At 38.9% G+C, this 18,986-nt stretch overlaps 4 protein-coding genes and 1 long non-coding RNA gene across 6 annotated transcripts in view; 4 read left to right on the top strand and 1 right to left on the bottom strand.

Annotated features, from left to right (window-relative positions):
* LOC116311487 (basement membrane-specific heparan sulfate proteoglycan core protein-like) overlaps window positions 1-18,986 on the top strand; it is a 681,374-nt gene that overhangs the window by 258,736 nt on the left and 403,652 nt on the right. The window lies entirely within an intron of this gene.
* Window positions 1-18,986, top strand: part of LOC120439050 (immunoglobulin superfamily member 1-like) — a 265,608-nt gene that overhangs the window by 73,391 nt on the left and 173,231 nt on the right. The gene's annotated exons all lie outside the window — the stretch shown is intronic.
* LOC116312435 (sialoadhesin-like) overlaps window positions 1-18,986 on the top strand; it is a 38,817-nt gene that overhangs the window by 14,522 nt on the left and 5,309 nt on the right. The window contains exon 6 of the mRNA XM_039609737.1: window positions 18,133-18,390. Within this exon, the coding sequence (XP_039465671.1) occupies window positions 18,133-18,390 (258 nt within the window). The remainder of the gene's footprint in view (window positions 1-18,132; window positions 18,391-18,986) is intronic.
* On the bottom strand, window positions 789-3,899 carry LOC120439057 (G2/M phase-specific E3 ubiquitin-protein ligase-like). Its single transcript, XM_039609745.1, has 4 exons — window positions 3,687-3,899; window positions 3,389-3,543; window positions 2,938-3,176; window positions 789-1,961 (listed from the first exon to the last, which is right to left on the bottom strand). The coding sequence occupies exons 1-4, from the start codon at window positions 3,846-3,848 to the stop codon at window positions 1,711-1,713; spliced, it is 807 nt and encodes a 268-aa protein (XP_039465679.1). The 5' UTR covers window positions 3,849-3,899; the 3' UTR covers window positions 789-1,710.
* On the top strand, window positions 8,464-12,348 carry LOC120439062. Of its 2 annotated transcripts, none has more exons than XR_005612347.1 (5): window positions 8,464-8,615; window positions 11,413-11,555; window positions 11,673-11,883; window positions 11,988-12,121; window positions 12,281-12,348. It is a non-coding gene; the product is annotated as an uncharacterized LOC120439062 (long non-coding RNA). The 2 variants fall into 2 exon arrangements; XR_005612348.1 differs by lacking the exon at window positions 8,464-8,615 and adding an exon at window positions 8,866-8,905.

The following is an 18,986-nucleotide window of genomic DNA, read 5'->3' as shown; positions in this document are numbered from 1 at the left end:
TTTCCTTAACTCAATAGACCTGGCACACATTCTACAAAGACAACTCACTTCCTCTGTTTCAAGCTCTTTGCTTTAAGCAGCTAAAGGGGAGTTAATTTTCTTCTTCCGACTTAGTGCATTGAAGGTATCTTGAAGTTAGTCATTTCAAATCTCACCTTTTCCCGTTATTTTCAGAGATTACAAGTTCATGTGTGACATTTATTTAAACCACCCTGTAGCTAAAAGTAAAAACAAACACTGTAGAAGCACTTGTGGCTGTGTCCTTTGTGCACACACTAGTGAAAATGAAAACATTCATTTTAGAGTGTTTGATCTATAAACATGCACCACTGTGTAATCCCTTTTTGGATGAACAGGCTTAAAAATATAGGCTAGAAAGCGACTTCATTTCAGCGATTTTGGTTCCTTATCAGCAGAGTCAGACAGTATGAATATGAGGGGCTTGTAGAGATGACAGTAGGCAAGCAGACAAGTTTCCTGAGGTTGGGCTGAATGAACCTAGAACACAGGGAGAAACCTAAACAAGCAGAAGGAACTTTAGCTAAATATATTGCCACGTACAGCAAAATGACTGTAATGAAGGTAAGCCGTGACCATAGAAAATGCAAAGCAATCACTGGATTGACTGTCCGAATTGCTACACACTTTTTAAGCATCGTTCACCAACAAACTGAGTCTAACAAATCATTTTCTTTACTTTGTTAATTACAGTTAGTGCCTTTATGTATAAAACATAATTAAATGCCAGTGTTTATCTTGATGTTATTTTTGCAAAAACAATAGCTTTACAGCCATTATCTCTTACATAATTCTACCACATTTACATAATTCACTACAAAGTTCATGTCAAACTATTTAAATGTAAAATTAGGCAGAAGTCTTAAATGTTTCCATAAAACTCCCCCCACGAACAGTTTAACCCAAATAATATCACGGTCAACACTGACACATGTTCAGAGTCCTCAAATTGATTTTTAACCAGGTTATAGTCAAAGGCCAGATGCCAATCTCAGAGTTAACACCAAAGTTTAAAGTCAGTTTGTTAAAACTGCTTTGTTCTTGAAAGCATTAAAATGAATGCGTAACTTTTAAGTCTGAGTTGATTCTTGAGTTCTTGGTTTGAGAACCGATGAGGGTAAATTCATTGAACCATTTACCTTGACTTAAGCACATAATTGTACTACATAGCCCTTGTCAATGGAACCCAATACCAGTATTGGACAGTAACAGGTAAGCCTCAACTTTAATTTCTAAACAGACAAGACACCATGAGAACTGACATTATAATATTTTATTTTACAACAGTCAATGTCTTTCAGTTCAAAGTTTGGCATCTGTTGTACATCTTGAAAAAAATAAATTAAAAACAAAACCCACACTATGCAGTGTACTGTAATTGAACAAACAATCCACAACAAACTTTCAAACTAATATTTCTAGATGAATTGTCATTTTCCTCCCAATACTGTAAACTTTCTGAACACCACTTATTTTGCATGGCTTGATACATGCATACCCCAGTTGTCTTAACTGGACCATAAATACAACTATATACACAATGAATAGTCATTTGTAAAAACACTTAAAATGTAAAATCTTTAAGAAGCCTGAGTGCCAGGAGCAATCCCATTTAACACTTACAATAACAACTTCATCCCAAAAGGCCACAGGTTTTAACCATAGCTTCCCAGCATCAGTTCATGTATGCAGCTACACCTTTCCAAATCCAAGGGATCCTTTTAATGCATCGTTCATAAGATCTTTAAATTGATCTTCATCTGCAACACCTCTTGGAAGATACAGGGATAAGCTGCACGTTGATGCGTATGGGATGCGCCGCATCCCCGGCTCCTGATCGTAAAAGTCTATGTTGCAGGACTGTGGGAACCCCAGTGGTGGAAGTAAGTCAGCCCCAGTTATGAAGACCAGCAGCTCTTCAAACGTGTTGTCCACCTCTTGCTCTGTTGAAATACATACAACTAGTAAATAAGGTGCAATGTATAGGTTCATGAATCAAAGATTTATAATCAGTTACACTGACTGTAGAGCAGTTGCATTAATGACTATTTTGGAGTCCAAAACAGGTTGTTAGGCAAAACCAATATTGCAAAGCACTGTATAATAAAAAAAAATTACTTAAAGTAATCCTGCCCTCCTAAGACAGGAAATTAATTTTGGTCCTCCGAGTCTGACCTATATGTCAAGGACTGTTTATGCAATGTGTATGTTTTAAAAACAAGTTATTCATTCTGTCCTTGCAAAAGTACATTGTTGACTTTCTAGTGACGTCACATTTGCATGGGTGTTGTCATTGCACCACTTGATTACCTAGGACACTAATATACATGAGGTGTCTTTATAGTCAATGGAATACCTGAAGCTTCAATTTAGGCAGTGCATCTAATTAACAAATGACCGTTGTCTCAAAGAGACAGAATAACACAATTTGAAAGGTGAGACCTGTCTTAAACACTGCAAACACACTTCCTTAATCTCAGATGTGCTAATACAGTTGAATCATAAATTTTACTAATTTAAATACAAATATGTAATATAAATATTTAATATTTTAGTGTTAAGAGAAGTTTGTGGTCATGTAATAAAATTAACGTGTTAACAGAAATCACAATGAAAATCAAATTACATCCTATCAGTCTCAACAACCAAGATCTGGTAGAAATGACAGAAGAAATAATCTTCCAAAAATATTTGTAGGTCGTTTCCTTTAAAATAACTTACCTAAAAGGTAAAATAATCAAAAACTTCCCCATATGCTGTAAGAATGTGTGGATTTTGCAAAGTTCAAAGGTTTCATTGCACCCAGGTGTTGTTTAGATTTAGTTGTCTGTATTTTGTATTGTGGACACTGTATTTAACATGAGATGCCTGAAGCAATTCAAACAGAACCAAGACATGTGTTGTATTCTATGTACTCACCCTGAATGGCCATAAGCCACCATTCCCACTGAAAGATGGTGGCTTCCTCTTCTTCACGTCTGTTACTTCCAGCTGGACTCCATCCAATGGTGAAGAGATCCTGGAAGCTGTTCCTTGTAAGTTTATTTCCTGCATTTGTAAATACAGGAAGGAACTGCTTCCAGCATCTCTTCACCATTTGCCAGAATTGACCACACGAGTCCATACCGGCAACAAACTGTTGAATCATGCTGGCAACCCTGTTGACCACAGATTGTACTCTCAATTCATACCACATAGCAAAACAGTCAAACAAAACAGAAAAAGGCTTGTTTTGTCAATTTCAACACTACCTTAACTGCAATATCAATTCAGCAGATTGATTTGTTTAAGTGTTAACTATTAGGGGAACACAATGGGAAGACGAGCACTGACCAGCAAACTACTTTGTAATTTTCTAACAAATTCTCACCTGTGAAACGCAAAATGAGATACAATCTCGCCCCTTATCCTCTTAACATCAAGTAGTGTGGCAGTGTAGATGTCAGGGATACCACAGCCTGCAATCCAGTCCCCAAGGTGACTTTTCAAGTCTGCCAGGTCTTCTGGGGTGCTGCAGTTGGAAACCTTGAAAATCAGGCAGCTCCATAAATACATACGTTTGAAGCATTCACTAGTTGACTTACATTTTGAGACATTCAACTGATGAGTCAAGCTATGCATTGTGTTTCACTGAATTTAATTACACCTCAGCATGTACACAGCTTTACCTTTTCTATGTTCTGTTTAATGTCATCGTCCATGAAGACCTCGACATCAAAGTCATCAAGAGATGTCTTCTGGCCACACATCAAACAGAACAGGTGTCTATTGATACACCGTGGCCCTGGCCCATTGTGTGCTATCGACCAAGCAATCAGTTTACCAGCCATATAAAACTTGTTGCTTGACAGCAACTGCTGGCTATAACTGAACAGCAGACTGCCAGGCTTCCCTCAAAAATCCCTAGGAATTCTGAGTTTCGACCATAAGTAAGCTGCAGGAAAAGGTAGAAAAAAAAAAAAATGAGTCAAATTGTGATTTCATCTTTGCAATAACAACAAAACACACATTCACGCATTCTATTATTGTGTGGGAGAGATGGGACTTTGCTTACCGAAAAAAATTCCGCCTTGGGCCTCCATAATCATCGGCCATTTCACCAACGAATTCAATGTTTGGTAATTTATGCCAGGCAAAATATGACTTCGAAAGTGCCATGCAGGCACTATGTAGGATTTTCCTTCGTCGGGCTATTACTGTACAATAATTGCTGGTGTCAAGATGCGTTTCCTGGAAGTCTTTCAGGACAGTAGCAAGGTCCATCTCATCCTGAAGGAGGGGGTTGGGGGAAGAGAGAGAGGTGTCACGACTACATAAAAACATCCACAGCAGTTCTGGCGGTGTTGTTCATGACACATACATGTGAATCATTTTGTTCAGGGAAGCCAGGACAGCCTCATCCAGGTCTGATACTTCTGACTCTGCAGAGTCGATGTAAAACTCTTCCCTAAACAGAACACAAATGCATTTGATTTTTAATATCATGTATACATATTGAAATGTATTGACTCATCTGATAATGTGAAATCAGATTCTTTTACTGTACAGATACAGCCACTTAAAATGGCCACGTGGTCCTTGATTACATGTGTTGGAGCATTTGTATTTTAACAAATTTCAAAATATTAAAATGTAAAGTTTTGTTAGTTTACTTCTATTTTGGGGTTAATTAATTTTTATTTGTAGGTTAATACTCACTTCATCGTTTTGTTGTTTATCTTGTCAAGTCAGCCAGGAAGAACTTCAGGGCCATTTTTGATAAATTAAGAGACTGGTATAGGACCAGCATGCACTGGGATAGGCCAATGGTTTTGTGTGTTTTTTTTTTGTTTTGTTTTTAAATTTGAGACAAGCAGCATGAAGCAACAAAAATAGATCTTGTTATTGGTTTACAAACTGGATCAATAAACTATACAATGCAACTTTCAAGTTTGGACAGTGCAGTTTTGCTCATGCGTACAAAAGATTATCACAGGGCAGCAGTGTCTTCTGTATATTTTTGTTAGATGTTTTGGGAAACATAAGGAACTGCCACTACAGTGTCCATTTATGGAATTACACTGAAATTTGTAAACACAGAACTGTTTACTGGGAATACTTTGGGTGATCTGTAGTTCCAAGTGTCTGAATGGTCAGGATGACTAAAGTGTTATCGATGCATTGTCAGCAATTAAAAATGCCAATATCACGACATCAACAAATCTCAAAAATGTGAAAAAGCAAAACAGAAACAAAATGAGGCAATTAAACCATTGGTCTATAGTCAGAGTACATAAATGTACTCTGTTCAATACATGCAACCTTTAAATTTTTAATTTTGCTGGTCTCACCCGTTATATTGTACTTATAAAACACACACCATAGGTAAATAGACAATAAGTTACAGTTTACACTTCAGTTTTGGCACGTTATTCATCAACTACCACTTGCCTGTTAACCTCTGGTTCCTGGAGACCAGGCCTACTAGAATTAGCTGTATGGTTTTCATGCAGACCACTGCAAAGGAATAGCAGTAATATTTAATAACAGGAACAGGACCCCAACGCAGATATTTCTTGATCTAGACTACACAAAATGATCCAAGTTATAATAATGAGAATTAGTTTGTACAACAGTTTTACCAAAAATAAAATTTGTGCAATATTTTAAGATTAAAATTCCAACTCATAAACAAACAGTGCCATTTACCTGATAACCTCTGGCTCCTGTACATTGTGCCTGCCATGGTCAGGTGTCTCTGTGTCATGCAGCACACTGCAATATGGTAAATATTGATGATGAGAGGATGTAATGCATTTATAGTGCTACAGTCCAAAGGCAGTGGTCAAACACTTACATTGCCATTTCAGACTGCACCACTTCTCCACCAGTTGAGTCGTCATTGGCTTCTGTAATCTAAAACAGAGTATTAAAATATAAATGAAACTGAACAACAAATGAAAAAAAAGAAAGGATAAGGACATTACAAAAGAATGAAAAACCAGAACACCAAAACCCAGGAAACTGGGATTACAATAACAAAATGAAAAAAATATAAATCTTTACACACAATTGTTTTATGAAAGATGCACATCAGCCCATAAACAAAAACCATTAGACCACAGTTCAAGCTTGCTCTACTGCATTTCTGTTATTAACAGTGACTCAACTGACGGGGCACTATGCCATCTGGCATAGTGATCAGATGAATGTCTTAAATCCTTTGGGAAATCACAGCATTTACTATTCTGAGCAGTGACATGTTAAAGATGGCTTATACAATATTAGGGTGACTGGAGAGCCACTGAGTTACAGTAATAGTGACAATTATGCCATATCAGCCACCCCAGTGGAACATTTGAATACCTTTGGACGGATATAAAGATTGGAGCGACCCAGTAGGTTTCTTGCTCTAATTTCTTGGGGCGTCTCCTCTTCAAGAGGAAGAATGAGCCGCTGTCCATTCACTTTGCATAGATCGAACTGCAAAGGTATGTCTGCAATATTGTCCCGTAGTGCCTGCCTGAATTCAGCGGCATTGAGGTTTACAGGAACGACCACCCGAGTAGCAGGAGTGGCATCTGTAAACAAATTTAAACCAAGTTAGCTAGCAATGTTATTTAGAACTTTCCCTAAAAACGGAAAATTGTCACATTGTAGTGTCTCCACATCAATTTATTGGTGCAAGGAAATAACGATTACAAAGGTGCTAAATCTCTAATGCCAAATTCTACAATTTGTAAACAAATGACACCATGATGCAATTTTTTTTGAAAACCATCACTCCAAATAATTAATCTTAAAATAAAGATTACCCCTATGAGATCGGTAGTGGGTCAGTGTCGGATTCCTTAGTACTGACACCTTAAACGTTAACTGGCGATGTCTGGTTCTCCCGCCTCTTGGCCTGCGCACTGGTCCACCCCGTGCTGTTGGCGGAAAACTCCAAAGCTATCATTAGACCATGAGATAAGTTAAGTCACAAACTAATATGACACAGAGACCCCCAACAAAACAAAACACCACACACCCGAGTAAGGCATGAATGTTCAGCATATCGGTGTTTATTGCATGCATTTTCCGATTGTCTGGCAAATTAAATGCTCCCAGAAAACGTGGGATATGCTACATTTATAAACTAAAATCCTTATGCATAAATGCACATAAGAGGATTAAAATGATTGTCATTTGAAATCGTCAACCTAGGAGAGATTTTATGATTACAGAATTTGTTAAATGCTGTGGATTGAATTGTAACAGATAATTAGTTAACGAGCCATTTATTATTTAAAAACGTAAAGGTTTTTTTTTTGGCAAGAACAAAAAAGGCGCAAAGCTAGAAGCTTGCCAATATAGTAACCACCACCAAAGCGTTTCACCTTTGTAGAAGAGAAGTCCCCTCTTCACCGTCATCTTGATTAAGTAGCCGGTTAAATTGGGCATTCATTCTGTCTCTGATATCATTGACTCTCCGTCGAAAACGCAGCGGTACGTTCAGACATGATTGTCCATAAAAGTCCGCCAAAAGGCTGGGCAGATATATATAGCATCCCGAAAATTCAAAGTACGGCGGGAGAAGGTACGTTGTTCGTGATTGGATCGGCAAGACTGAACTTTTTTTTTTTAATCCACCCCTTAACACAACCTGTGATCCGAATTTGTGGTAACCAATCACAGTCAACCTCATATTTGTGTTGTCTCAATCAAGCTATGTGCGACAAACAACATTCAAGTGAATGGATGCGAAATCTCTGCACCAACAAAAAAACCACATTTGACTGCAAGTACCCTAGTTAACCTCAATTACTGTTTGACTTTGCTACCTAAAAGCTAAGCCATGATTGTGAAACATTACTTTGTCCTTTTAAGCACATGTTACATGTTAGCTTTGTAGTAAGTGAAAAAAAAAAAAAAAAAAGTCATACTAACCTTGGTCCGTTAGGAATGTTGCCAACATGCCATTTTAGGTGAGGCATGGTAATAAAGTCTTTAATATGTTACTTCATTTGGCCACTTTATATTATTGAAAATACGGTTTTATCACACTTGTTACATTAGCCGGATTAGGCTACATTGTACTGCACTGTAGGGACTTTGTAATAATGTTGATTTAACGTTGTTTTTGTCATTGATATTTGATCTATTTGTAGTCGACCAGGTGACAACAACTACGTTGAAAAACAACAAACAACATCTATTTATAGATGACCAGAGATCAAAGCTGCGATCATCCAAAGAGCCTCTTTCAGTGGTAAATCCCTACAGGTCACCATTAAAAAAAGCCATTGATTTGTAGTTGAGCGTTAAATTACTGAGCGGGTATAAAGTACCGGAGAAAATAGATTGAGTGTTCTTTTGTTATCACTGATTTATGGTCTAGTTACAGTTCAACAGCTTTAATAAAATCATGTCTACTTGCAATGTATGTATAGTTGACCGGAAATTAAAGCAGCGATCACTTGGACTATTCCTAGCACCCCCCTCACAGTGGTACATCCCTTCAGGTAACCATTCACAAGTCATGTACAGTAGAGCGGGACATTACAGTTACTCTCAGCGGAATTCACTGGAGAAGGCACAAGTTCATGCACTGCACTGGCCTGCACCACGATTATAAGGTAAGAATGAATTTTATTCTATTCGTTATTTCCAGTACAGTAATAGATTCGTTAATATAAAGTTTCGGACAAAATATAGGAGCCCGAAATTGTATCTACTGTCATCTTACAGTCCGCAAACAAAGAACACATTTTCGTTTCATACTTTTGTTATATTCCGTTACAGAGCTAGCCTAACGCTTGAGGGTTTCTTTAGCCTTGCCGCCGCCTCGCCACCATTGACCCAGACTGTCGCTCTGTGGTTGCTTTTTTTTTGCATAGTACTAAAAAAAGCAAATCTGTGATATATGGTAGGTAAACGTAAAGGTAACTGTATAAATGTGTTCAATGACTTTGTTACTTTTGATGATTGGAGAGCACCCGCTTCAATTTGCACATGAAAACTTTAGACTCAGTTCGATTGCTCACGCGGCATGCCCACGTGACTTTACGTCGCATGCTCACCGGAAAAATCAATGCGCAATTACGTGGCTCTAATGATGGTGAGGTTGTGCGTAGGTGCTGCATATAATACAGTATGTTCAGTGGGAGAAACTTAGTCATTTAACTCTACAGCCGAGTAATTATCCCAAGAGCCTTTTTCTAGTAAGCGGGATTAACAGACTGTCAAACCATGAAGTCATAGTGCAACACCAAGTTGCAATTTTAGTAAACTCATCTGAATTAGATCGTGACAGATGTTCCGAATTTTCAGCTTTTGATGTCCACCCTGATAAGCACGCATGTGCCTTTTTAAACATGTATAGTTGTATCTACAATACCAGGATTTAGTAATACAGTGGTGTATACAAAGAGCCACATGAGACTGTTAAACTATCATTAAACCCGACACTGCAGACTGAAAGACAAACTCCATGAACTGAAAACTGACCTTAAATATGAGTGCGGCAAATCCACAGTGAAGAGAGATAATAATATTGATTTTTTTTTTTTTAAAGTTCCAAGAATCCAAAACTAACGTACAGGAAGCCACAAGGTAGACAAACAAAGTGTACAACTTGAAACAAAACAACAGAGTGAAAAGCTGAGGGCTTCAATACTTGCGCAAGTTGATTAGGGAGAGAGGACGCAGCTGGGAGAAACAAGACACAGGTGAATTGAATCAAACAAGTATGACCAGTGGAAGCAAAAGCAAGTGCACAAAAGACTAGACGTCAACAATATAAAGTAGTAACCAACTAAAGATAGGACACAGAAATGCAGACTTTGCACTAGGAACACAGAATGGCAGCCTCAAAGAGTAAAGAAATGAATAAACAACAGTATATGCAGAAAATAAAAATAAAGTTAAAAGACAGCGTGGTCTTCAAGAACCCAGAGTACGATACAAAATGTCTTTTATTCAAGTGAACAAAACAATGTAGACCATGTTCATTTTTTTAATAAGTTGGAAAAAAATCAAAGCTAATGACAGCATTTAAAATAAACAAAGATGAATAACATAGATGGGAACATTTGACAATGGAATTGTAACATTATCAAAACTGATTTTTCAGATATGCAGAGTAGAAGATGTGGAGATTCAAATTTTTAACTTGGGTGTGTATTTGAAATATGAAAATATTGGTTGACATCGTTGACATACTGTTATTAAAGATAGGAATATGTATGAAGAGTAGATTCAAAAGCTCTATTAACAGAACTATAACCTGTTAGAATCTGACATTTATTTCAGATGTATTCTGTAACTGTTCACAGTCTCAATACTTACAGTGATGACAGAGTGTTTCCAAAAGTGCTCAGTCACAATTTTCAGAAGACTAACATGGAATTTTTGATTTATTTAAATATATAAACCTGTTGAAAGTAATAATTTAAATTTTTGTCTTTGTAGGATCACAGTAATGTATAGATTTCTAATACAGTCCAAGTTTGTCCAAGAAAAACACCAGCAAGCAGGTTATGTCCTACAACTATTGTATCACTGTAAATGACTAAGACTATAATCGAACTCTCTTCCTTAAACAACAAGAAACATGAAGTGTACTCAGGAGCAGATTCGAGCGCAGGCTCAGAGTGAAGTTAACAGAAAACGTTCTTTACATCATAACCATCATCATCATCATCATCATTTATATAGCACTTTAAAAACACACCTGGTAGACCAAAGTGCTGTACAATAGAAATAGAAATATAGTAATAAAATAGAAAAAACAGACAAGTATGTGTATGTGATGCAAAAGGTAAAATTAAAAACAAGGCTAGAATGCATGAATGTTAACTTTGAGTTCTACAACTAGGAGCAAAATGCTATGAACATGGACTACAGTAGTTCATACTAGAGGAACAGTAACATGATCTGTGGCTGCTGGAGCTCGGCAAGTGAAACAGTGGTGTGAGAGTTGATGGTGGAGCAGCACTGTGGGACCCATTTTGTATTGTTACCTTATGTGTGCCGCTACGGGTCACCTTTTGTGTTTTTACGTATGGTGTGTTTATGGAAATGTATTGAAGATAAACGTAACTCAAGCCAGGTGTTTTGGTCAGAACAAGCAAACAGTTTGTAAAATCTGCGCTGTTATGATAAATGACATTGAATAAAGAGAAGCAAATAAAACTGATGAATACAAAAACAATCTTAACCGTACAAGACAAGTATAGATTGAGTTGGGCTGTTACAAGTTTAATTCATAACAGTTACATTGCCTCACCCCTGCCATCAAACCCTTCAGTGGCTTCAAGTGTAGGCATAGCCTCTACAGGTACTGCAGCAGAGGGAGAGCAGAGTCAGGAGGGTCTTGGAAGAAGTTCAGAAAAGATCCAAATAGGCAGTCTGAACAGTCTTACTTGTTTGCAGGTGGAGTAATGCATGAATGGATAAAAAAGAGTGAGAGGTTATCAGCTGTTGAGGAGCAAATGGAGATCCGTGTCCAGGGGAGTGAGGCTATTGCGAGTGTGAAAGGTTGTCCAGGAAGTAACTAAGAAGACATGAACAGAGAGGTAAGTACTAGAGCTATGAGCAACGTGAGGCCAATAACTGACATTGGTTAACAGATAATATGGCAAAGACTGGTTGTGAACGGTGGTCTTAAATACAGCTGGCTTGATTTGTCTCAGGTGGTGATCCTCAGAGGAGCGATGAAGTAGAGCAGCCAGCACCCCAAGTAGAGCAGGCACTGTGGAAAAATAGTTGTGACTCAACCAGACCATTACAAAGTATGGCCTGGAGGATTTTCATCTCAAGGTGCAAGAACATTCTTAATGACTGTACACGGCGGCTGCTGATGGACGATGTTGGGCCAAATGTGCTACAGTTAGCGTTAAGGAGGTACGATTAAAGCAAGATAGAAAACATTTAACATTTAAAATGTTTAAGGGAATATGGCCTGAAAATATATCATGAATTAAGAAGTAATTTTTGATATCTTTGAGGTTGGAGACTATGCAGAGAAGCCTTCAGTGGGCAAGAGGAAGACTGATCAATGTAACTGCAGCAGATCAACTTCTGCGTGACTTGGCTGAATTGATTCAGGAGGTCGAACTGTCTACTCAGCATGGCCAACAAGGTAAGCACATATTGTGTCGATTCCTTGACTCACCAACAGTGTGAAATAAATTATGACTCTGTCTTAACCTATTTTCCAAATATTTACCTATTTACCTGATATATTTACCTGATATATGGGGTGCCTTTACCTATTTACCAAACGCTTATATATTTTCAGGCTGTTTTGGATACCAGGCACCAGTGGTTTTCAACAGAGGTAGAGGTAGATCCCTTTACCTTATCACTGGGAACAGCTTTCATTCCTGAAGTCATGTGGATTCACTGCACCTCAGATGGCTGATATTTTGAATGTTTCACTTCATACAATTCGAAGACGTCTGCGGTCAGTGACTTTTGAAACCAGTGTGACTTTCATTTCTTTGTGACACACACTCACTGTTTATTCAAATTAAATGGTATTGTGAAATTGTAAACATTAGTATATTTGAATGTGCACCACTAGTCAAGTAATGAAGTGTGCTGTTATGGTAGTGATAAATTACTCATGTTTTTTTGTCTGATTTCAGACAGTATCATTTCACCCGTGCATCAATGTATGCGGAACTGACTGACAGTGCCTTGGATGAACATGTGCAGGACATTGTCGCTGGCAATGAACAAATTGGTCCTGAGGCTGTCAGAGCCTCCCTGCGAGTACGTGGACTACGTGTACAGCGAAGGAGGGTTCGAGCAAGCATGTTACGGATAAATCCTGGAGCAGCTGCCCTTAGAGCAGTTTTATGGAGACCAGAACGAAGAACATATCAGGTTGCAGGTCCAAACTCATTGTGGCACATTGATGGAAATCACAAGCTGATAAGGTAACCAACCACACTGATTTGTTGAACACCTATTTTGACCAAAGTGAAATTCAGCGTTACATCAAATATAATTGTTGAACAATAAGACACGTCCAATAGAGCCAGGCCCTGGGATGGGCAGTCCTCTAACACAACGGTTATGTTTAAAGGGGAAGATGAGAGAACACAGACAGCGCAAGCAACATACAGAGAAAAATTCAAACTTGACATGTAATAGTGCCATGTAAATCAAATAAGAGTGTGTTTTCCATTGTTTCAATAACAAAGCAGAAATAATATTTTTCTTCTTATGGACCACGGTTTTAGGTGGAGGATAGTCATTCATGGGGCTATTGATGGATACAGTCGTCTTGTGGTCTTCCTTCATGCCTCAAACAACAACCGTAGCAGTACCGTTTTATCAAGTTTCATCAGAGCCGTGGTATCCTATGGTGTACCCTCGAGGGTCCGGACAGACAGAGGAGGGGAAAACAATGCTGTCTGCCTGATGATGAACATTTTCAGAGGCTTTGATCGTGGAAGCGCCCTAAGAGGAAGGAGTACCCATAATCAGAGAATTGAGAGGCTCTGGGGTGATCTGTGGCGAGGAATGACCAATGTCTACTGTGATTTATTTCACCACCTGGAGGAGGAAGGCATCATTGACATTGACAATGAAATGCACCTTTGGGCTCTCCATTACATCTATCTCCCAAGGATCAACAGAGATTTGAAAGACTTCACTCAACAGTGGAACAATCATGGCTTGCGGACAGAGAGACACTTGAGCCCATTACAGATTTTTGTCCGAGGCAGCCTCCAGCAACAGGGCCGAGCCTCAACTGCCATGCAGGACATCTTTCAGACTAGAGCAGCTGCTGCTGCTGGGACTATTGGTGGGACAGCTGATGGTAGTGTGACAGCCACTGAGAGTGAGACGACTGCTGCTCAGGGCTTAGGTACTGATTCTGGTGGTGGTGCTCATGGTACAGATGAGCTGGGATTGCTGGTCGACTGGCCTGAGAGGATTACTGTGCCAGACATCGAATTTACTCTGGACGGACCGATGATGGAGCAAGTGGTAGAACTATTTAGTCCACTAACTGGCACCAGAGGGAGTCATGGTATTGAACTCATCTCTGGCTTAATATACTTTCTGGACTCGACATATCACTGACACAGTTCAATTATTGACTGAAACATAATAGCAGCAAGTGGAAAGACTTCAAAATATCTAGGTGACTGGATACATATAATGTGAAAAGTTATAATACGTGTTTACTATGTACCATTGAGTAGTGGAGATACAAGAACGAGCTGTGTGACACTGAAAATAAAAAATGTTGAGTGATTTTTAAAGTGTATAAGATGGAAGTTGTGAAATGGAAAGTATACAACTGAAGCTGAATCTCGATAAAGTCAACTTGATTAATCTAAAAGTTACAGCTGTTGATATTGATAAATACAACTATAAAGCAGTGACAGTAAATAATTAAAAATAAAAACTGTATAGTAGGTATTGAAGTGGCTCAGTATAGTGTAGTAGATATAAAGTGGTTTAGCGTGTGTTTGATGTTGTGACAGTTCACACCGAGCACATTATGTTTTGCTTTGTACAGATTATGCTTTGTACAAACATAGTTCTGAAAATACTGGACTCCAGTGTAAAATGTGAATAAAAAAAGAGCAAGCACTGATTTGCAAATGTGAAAGGCAAAGTTTATTCACAGTAGAACATAGAAAACATGTCAAATGTTTACACCGAGACTATGTCGTTAAAAATAAGTCCATTTTAATTTGATGGCAGCAATATGTTTCAAAACAGTTGAGATGGGGCAAGAGAAGGCTGGAAAAAGTGGTACTAAAAGAAACAGCTGCAGGGATATTTTAAAAGTAACAGGTCAGTTACATGATTAGATATTAAAAGAGCATCTTAGAGAAGCAGAGTTGCTCTGGAGGAAATATGGGCAGAGGTTGATCAAGCTGCAAAAAACTCCATTAACAAATTGTGCAACAATTTCAGAATAATGTTCCCAAATGTAAAGTTGTAAAGACTTAAAATATTCCATCCTCTAGAGGCATAAAAATATATTTTATCAAAAGATTCAGTGACTGGAGAAATCTCTTTGCAGAAACAATGAGGCTAAAAGCCATGATGTCAGTGATCTTCAAACGCTCACAGGAAAGTTATCATCATGGAGCATTAAACAGACACGATTCTGTCCTGGAAATCAGTGCATTTCCTGTATCCTTTGGGGCAACAGACCTGAGTCACACTTTTAGAGAGGTACCTGATGAGGTGGATTGAGAGGAATATCCATGATGCATGGCAGTTTGTTCACTCACTTCCTCTCCACCACAGCTTCCGGAGCACAGAACGTGCTCTCCTGATCCAAGAAGAACACATCAAAGTGCACTGCACTCACCTGAACTGACAGAACACCTGTCATTAACATTTTGGTGCACACATAAGCTTGTTCTCAAAAACCCGCCTGCCCATCCACTTCTTGTGTACAGCCTCTGTTTTGATCTTCCAGTTCAGCAAATGTATATATGTGGGTGTCCAGGTAGTTGTGTTCCTCCACCACATCATATCAGCGGGTTCAGTATCTTATACTTATGTCAAGATAATGCACACTGCAGCCCATTTGTATCTACAGTTATCAGAAAGAAGCCATAACCAAGTTACATGGATTCTTTTTTTTTTTTTTAAATTACTTCATGTCATACAGGTAAACTAGTTATGTTATGTACAACGCTGTCATGTGCCACTCTCTGTTTCAAATTCATGTAAGACATCCAGAGTACTCTGATGACATTGACAAGGACAACTCCAGTTTACATGGGAAACAATTATTTCATGTTTTTGAGATTATTTATTTACATCACTTTTCAGAAAACGTACATACAGGTCTGATTCAAAACTGCATATCTATTTTTAATGCATGTTGATGGGGCAAAAATATTCCTGAGATACTGTTAACATTATTAAATTTGAAGGCTATTATACAGTGGTATTACTTTAAACTGAGTAAAATGGTATTTTGATAAAAGTTAAGGTCTCCGTTTGTTTCAGAAAAAGCATTCTGTCATTTATTTGCTTTTATTATTTATTCATATGCCCTCCGCGGACCATCTCTGCACTGCGTGGGTGATTGGTGGCTCCGTGCACAAGTGCTGCACACAGGGACAAGGTGCACTAGGTTACGATCAGATCTTCCCTGGGCAGGAGAGGTGATGAACTGTATGCCACTTTTTTTCATTGGCATACATTAAGTACAATGTTTTATTGCCTACGGTGGGGCAGGTCACATACTGGGTGAAGGTGGGCAGTGTGGAGTCCAGCGAGACATGATTAAAGTCCCCTGATATTAGAAGAAGAGCTCTCGGAGATTGCGTCTGCAGTCTGCGGACCACAGAGAGTCACAGGCTGCCTCCACGGATGCTAACGGCTAATAGCTCAATGTCTCTGTTGCAGAGTTGTTCTTTCACAGCAATGTGCCCAGGGATACCACAACTGTCTTTAACAAACACTGCCCAGTCCCCTCCTTTCCTCTCACCGCTGTCTCTGGTCTTGTCCGGCCGCAGCAGCTGGAAGCCGGGCAGCCTACTCACAGAGGGGAGTACCGGGCAGTGTCGGGGTACTGCCACTGTGACCGGGTTAGCGTCATTAGCTCCTCAATCATATCAGGGAGCGATCTCACGTTTACAGTGATTACAGGAAGGAGAGATGGTGTGTAAGGTGTCCTTCTCGGGAGACATCACCCCGTCTCTTCCCTCACTGGGGACGTAGGGTCTGTCTGCCGGTAGCGCAGCTGCAGGGCGCAGCGCTAACAGCTGATCCCTAACGTAAACAAAGGAGCCATGCGCCGAGTGTCTAAATACGGGTGAAAAAGAGAAGACAAAAGAAGAGAAAAGTCAACATAACTAGCACGGAGCGGTAATGCATGACGGCAGAATCTGATTGCTAAGACATAAGTTAAAGGTTAAGAGAAGTAAAGAGGAAAATAAGAAAGAAGCTCAGAAATTAGCAGAGCTAGCGCTGCTCATTACCTGTTAGCTGCCATAACAGGTATCACAGTTAAGGTTTCAGAAAAAGTATTCTGTCGTTTGTTTGCTTGATCATGCCTTAAACACATCAAAATGCATAGTGGGATTATAATACAAGTCAATACTGTGACAAGCACTGGTACTGAATAGGCAATCACTTAGCAGCAAGGTGAATCGGTGATGCATTAGTGTGGTCTGCACTTCCTCTTCTTTGATTGGGTGAAATGAGTTGAAAGTAATTGGATGAGGGAACCATGGGGAGTGCCCTGCATAATTTCAATAAAACGCCGTTTTAAACGCCGTTACAGCTGGCACAGAACGCCGTAAAAAACGCCGTTTTTATGCATCTTTGAACGGCGTTTTCTGCCGAGTGGCGTAAAAACGGCGTTTCCGTGTGTCTTTGAACGCCGCTTTTACGTCACTCGGATGGTGCGTTCAGGGCGCCATGTGAGAGTCGGAAAAAACGGCGTTTGTCGAAACAGAACGCCGTTTTTTTCGGCGTTTTGAATAATTAAACGGCGTTTTTTACGCCGTTTCTTAATCAAACGGGTTAGAAAAGTGGCGAATTTTGGCACTAATGGCTTGCCATAATTCTGATCCGCGGGTCCGCGCTGTGTGTTTACGTCCTTGTGCAGAATGTGTACCTGCTCTCATTTACTGTCTTAGCTGTTTGGTGGTTGTTGAAATTTTGTGAGGTTTTACCTGAGATTCTGGCATTTCGGGCAAAATAAATTTGTATTAAAAAATCGATTCAGGATTTTAATGAATTGATTTCATGTTATCCAAGTCAGAATCGATTTTAATCGATGAATCGATTATTATAACCCACCCCTAGTGATAGCATTTCAGTCCTGTTTGAGGTGAGCTGAGATTTTGTAGGAAAATGGTTTGTATGTATTCTTTTATTCTTTTTTTTGTTTAATATTTATTTTATGTGATTTTATTTTGTTTTGGGGTTTTTTTGTGTGTGTGTGTGTGTGTTTATTTTGGATAATTGAGTCTATAATAAAGATAATACATTTTTCATAATAACCATCATAATTTGACCAAACAAACACTGCATCTTACTGAAATATTATCACTGATCTTCAGAACAAAAGCTTCAAACAAATATTTTCACTGTGATATTTTGAATGCTAACATCTGTGAGCTTTGTCTCTTCACTGCATGTTGTTTCCAGATGTTCATTCAGCAGCGTCTCTCACAGTGAGTCCTGACAGAGTGCAACACTTCACCTCTGACTCTGTCTCACTGACCTGTGAGGGAAACTTCAATCTGTGGAGAGTGAGGAAGTTCTCTGAGGACGGCCGACTCTCTGACTGTAGGAGAATGACTGGATCCACATGTAACATCTACACATCAAAGTCAGATACTGGAGTGTACTGGTGTGAGTCCAGATCAGGAGAGTTCAGCAGTGCAGTCAACATCACTGTACAGAGTATGTTATTATACATTTACTTCTTGGATCTGAATGATTTAGACGTCACATGAACATTTGTCCCAGCTTTGCTGTATGTGAAGTAATTCTATGTGGCAAAACAAACAACAATGAGAATTTCAGACAATTTCAGGCATCAAATCATCAAAATGTTATGGTGGTAGGTCTCATTTCACTCAATCTTGACAACAGTATGTTTTATTTTCTCTTTCAGAATAAAACTCTAAAAACTCAACATCTCTGTCATCACAGTAGACATTTATTCTCTCGATTCATAGAAATTTAGGGAAACATGTCATGTAAAATGACACAAATGTTTCCTATTTCACCCATAATCGTTAAATAATGTCACTGTTAATAATTTGACTCCTGCAGGGAAGATGAAGGGAGCATCCCAATTATCCTTCCAGTCGTCTTAATCAAATTTTGAATTTGGGATCTGAGCTTGACAGAAAATTTGCCAAACCATGTAGTGATACCATCACAGATAACAGATTCAACAGTCGCCATATAAAAAGTAACATGATGCAATTATCCACTCAATCTAATAAAAAATGCAAGTGCTGACTACATGAATGATCCACATGGTGAACCCA

The sequence above is a fragment of the Oreochromis aureus genome, linkage group 3, assembly GCF_013358895.1.
Source record: "Oreochromis aureus strain Israel breed Guangdong linkage group 3, ZZ_aureus, whole genome shotgun sequence".
NCBI classification, from domain to species: Eukaryota; Metazoa; Chordata; class Actinopteri; order Cichliformes; family Cichlidae; genus Oreochromis; species Oreochromis aureus.
This window is presented reverse-complemented; position numbering and strand designations above follow the sequence as displayed.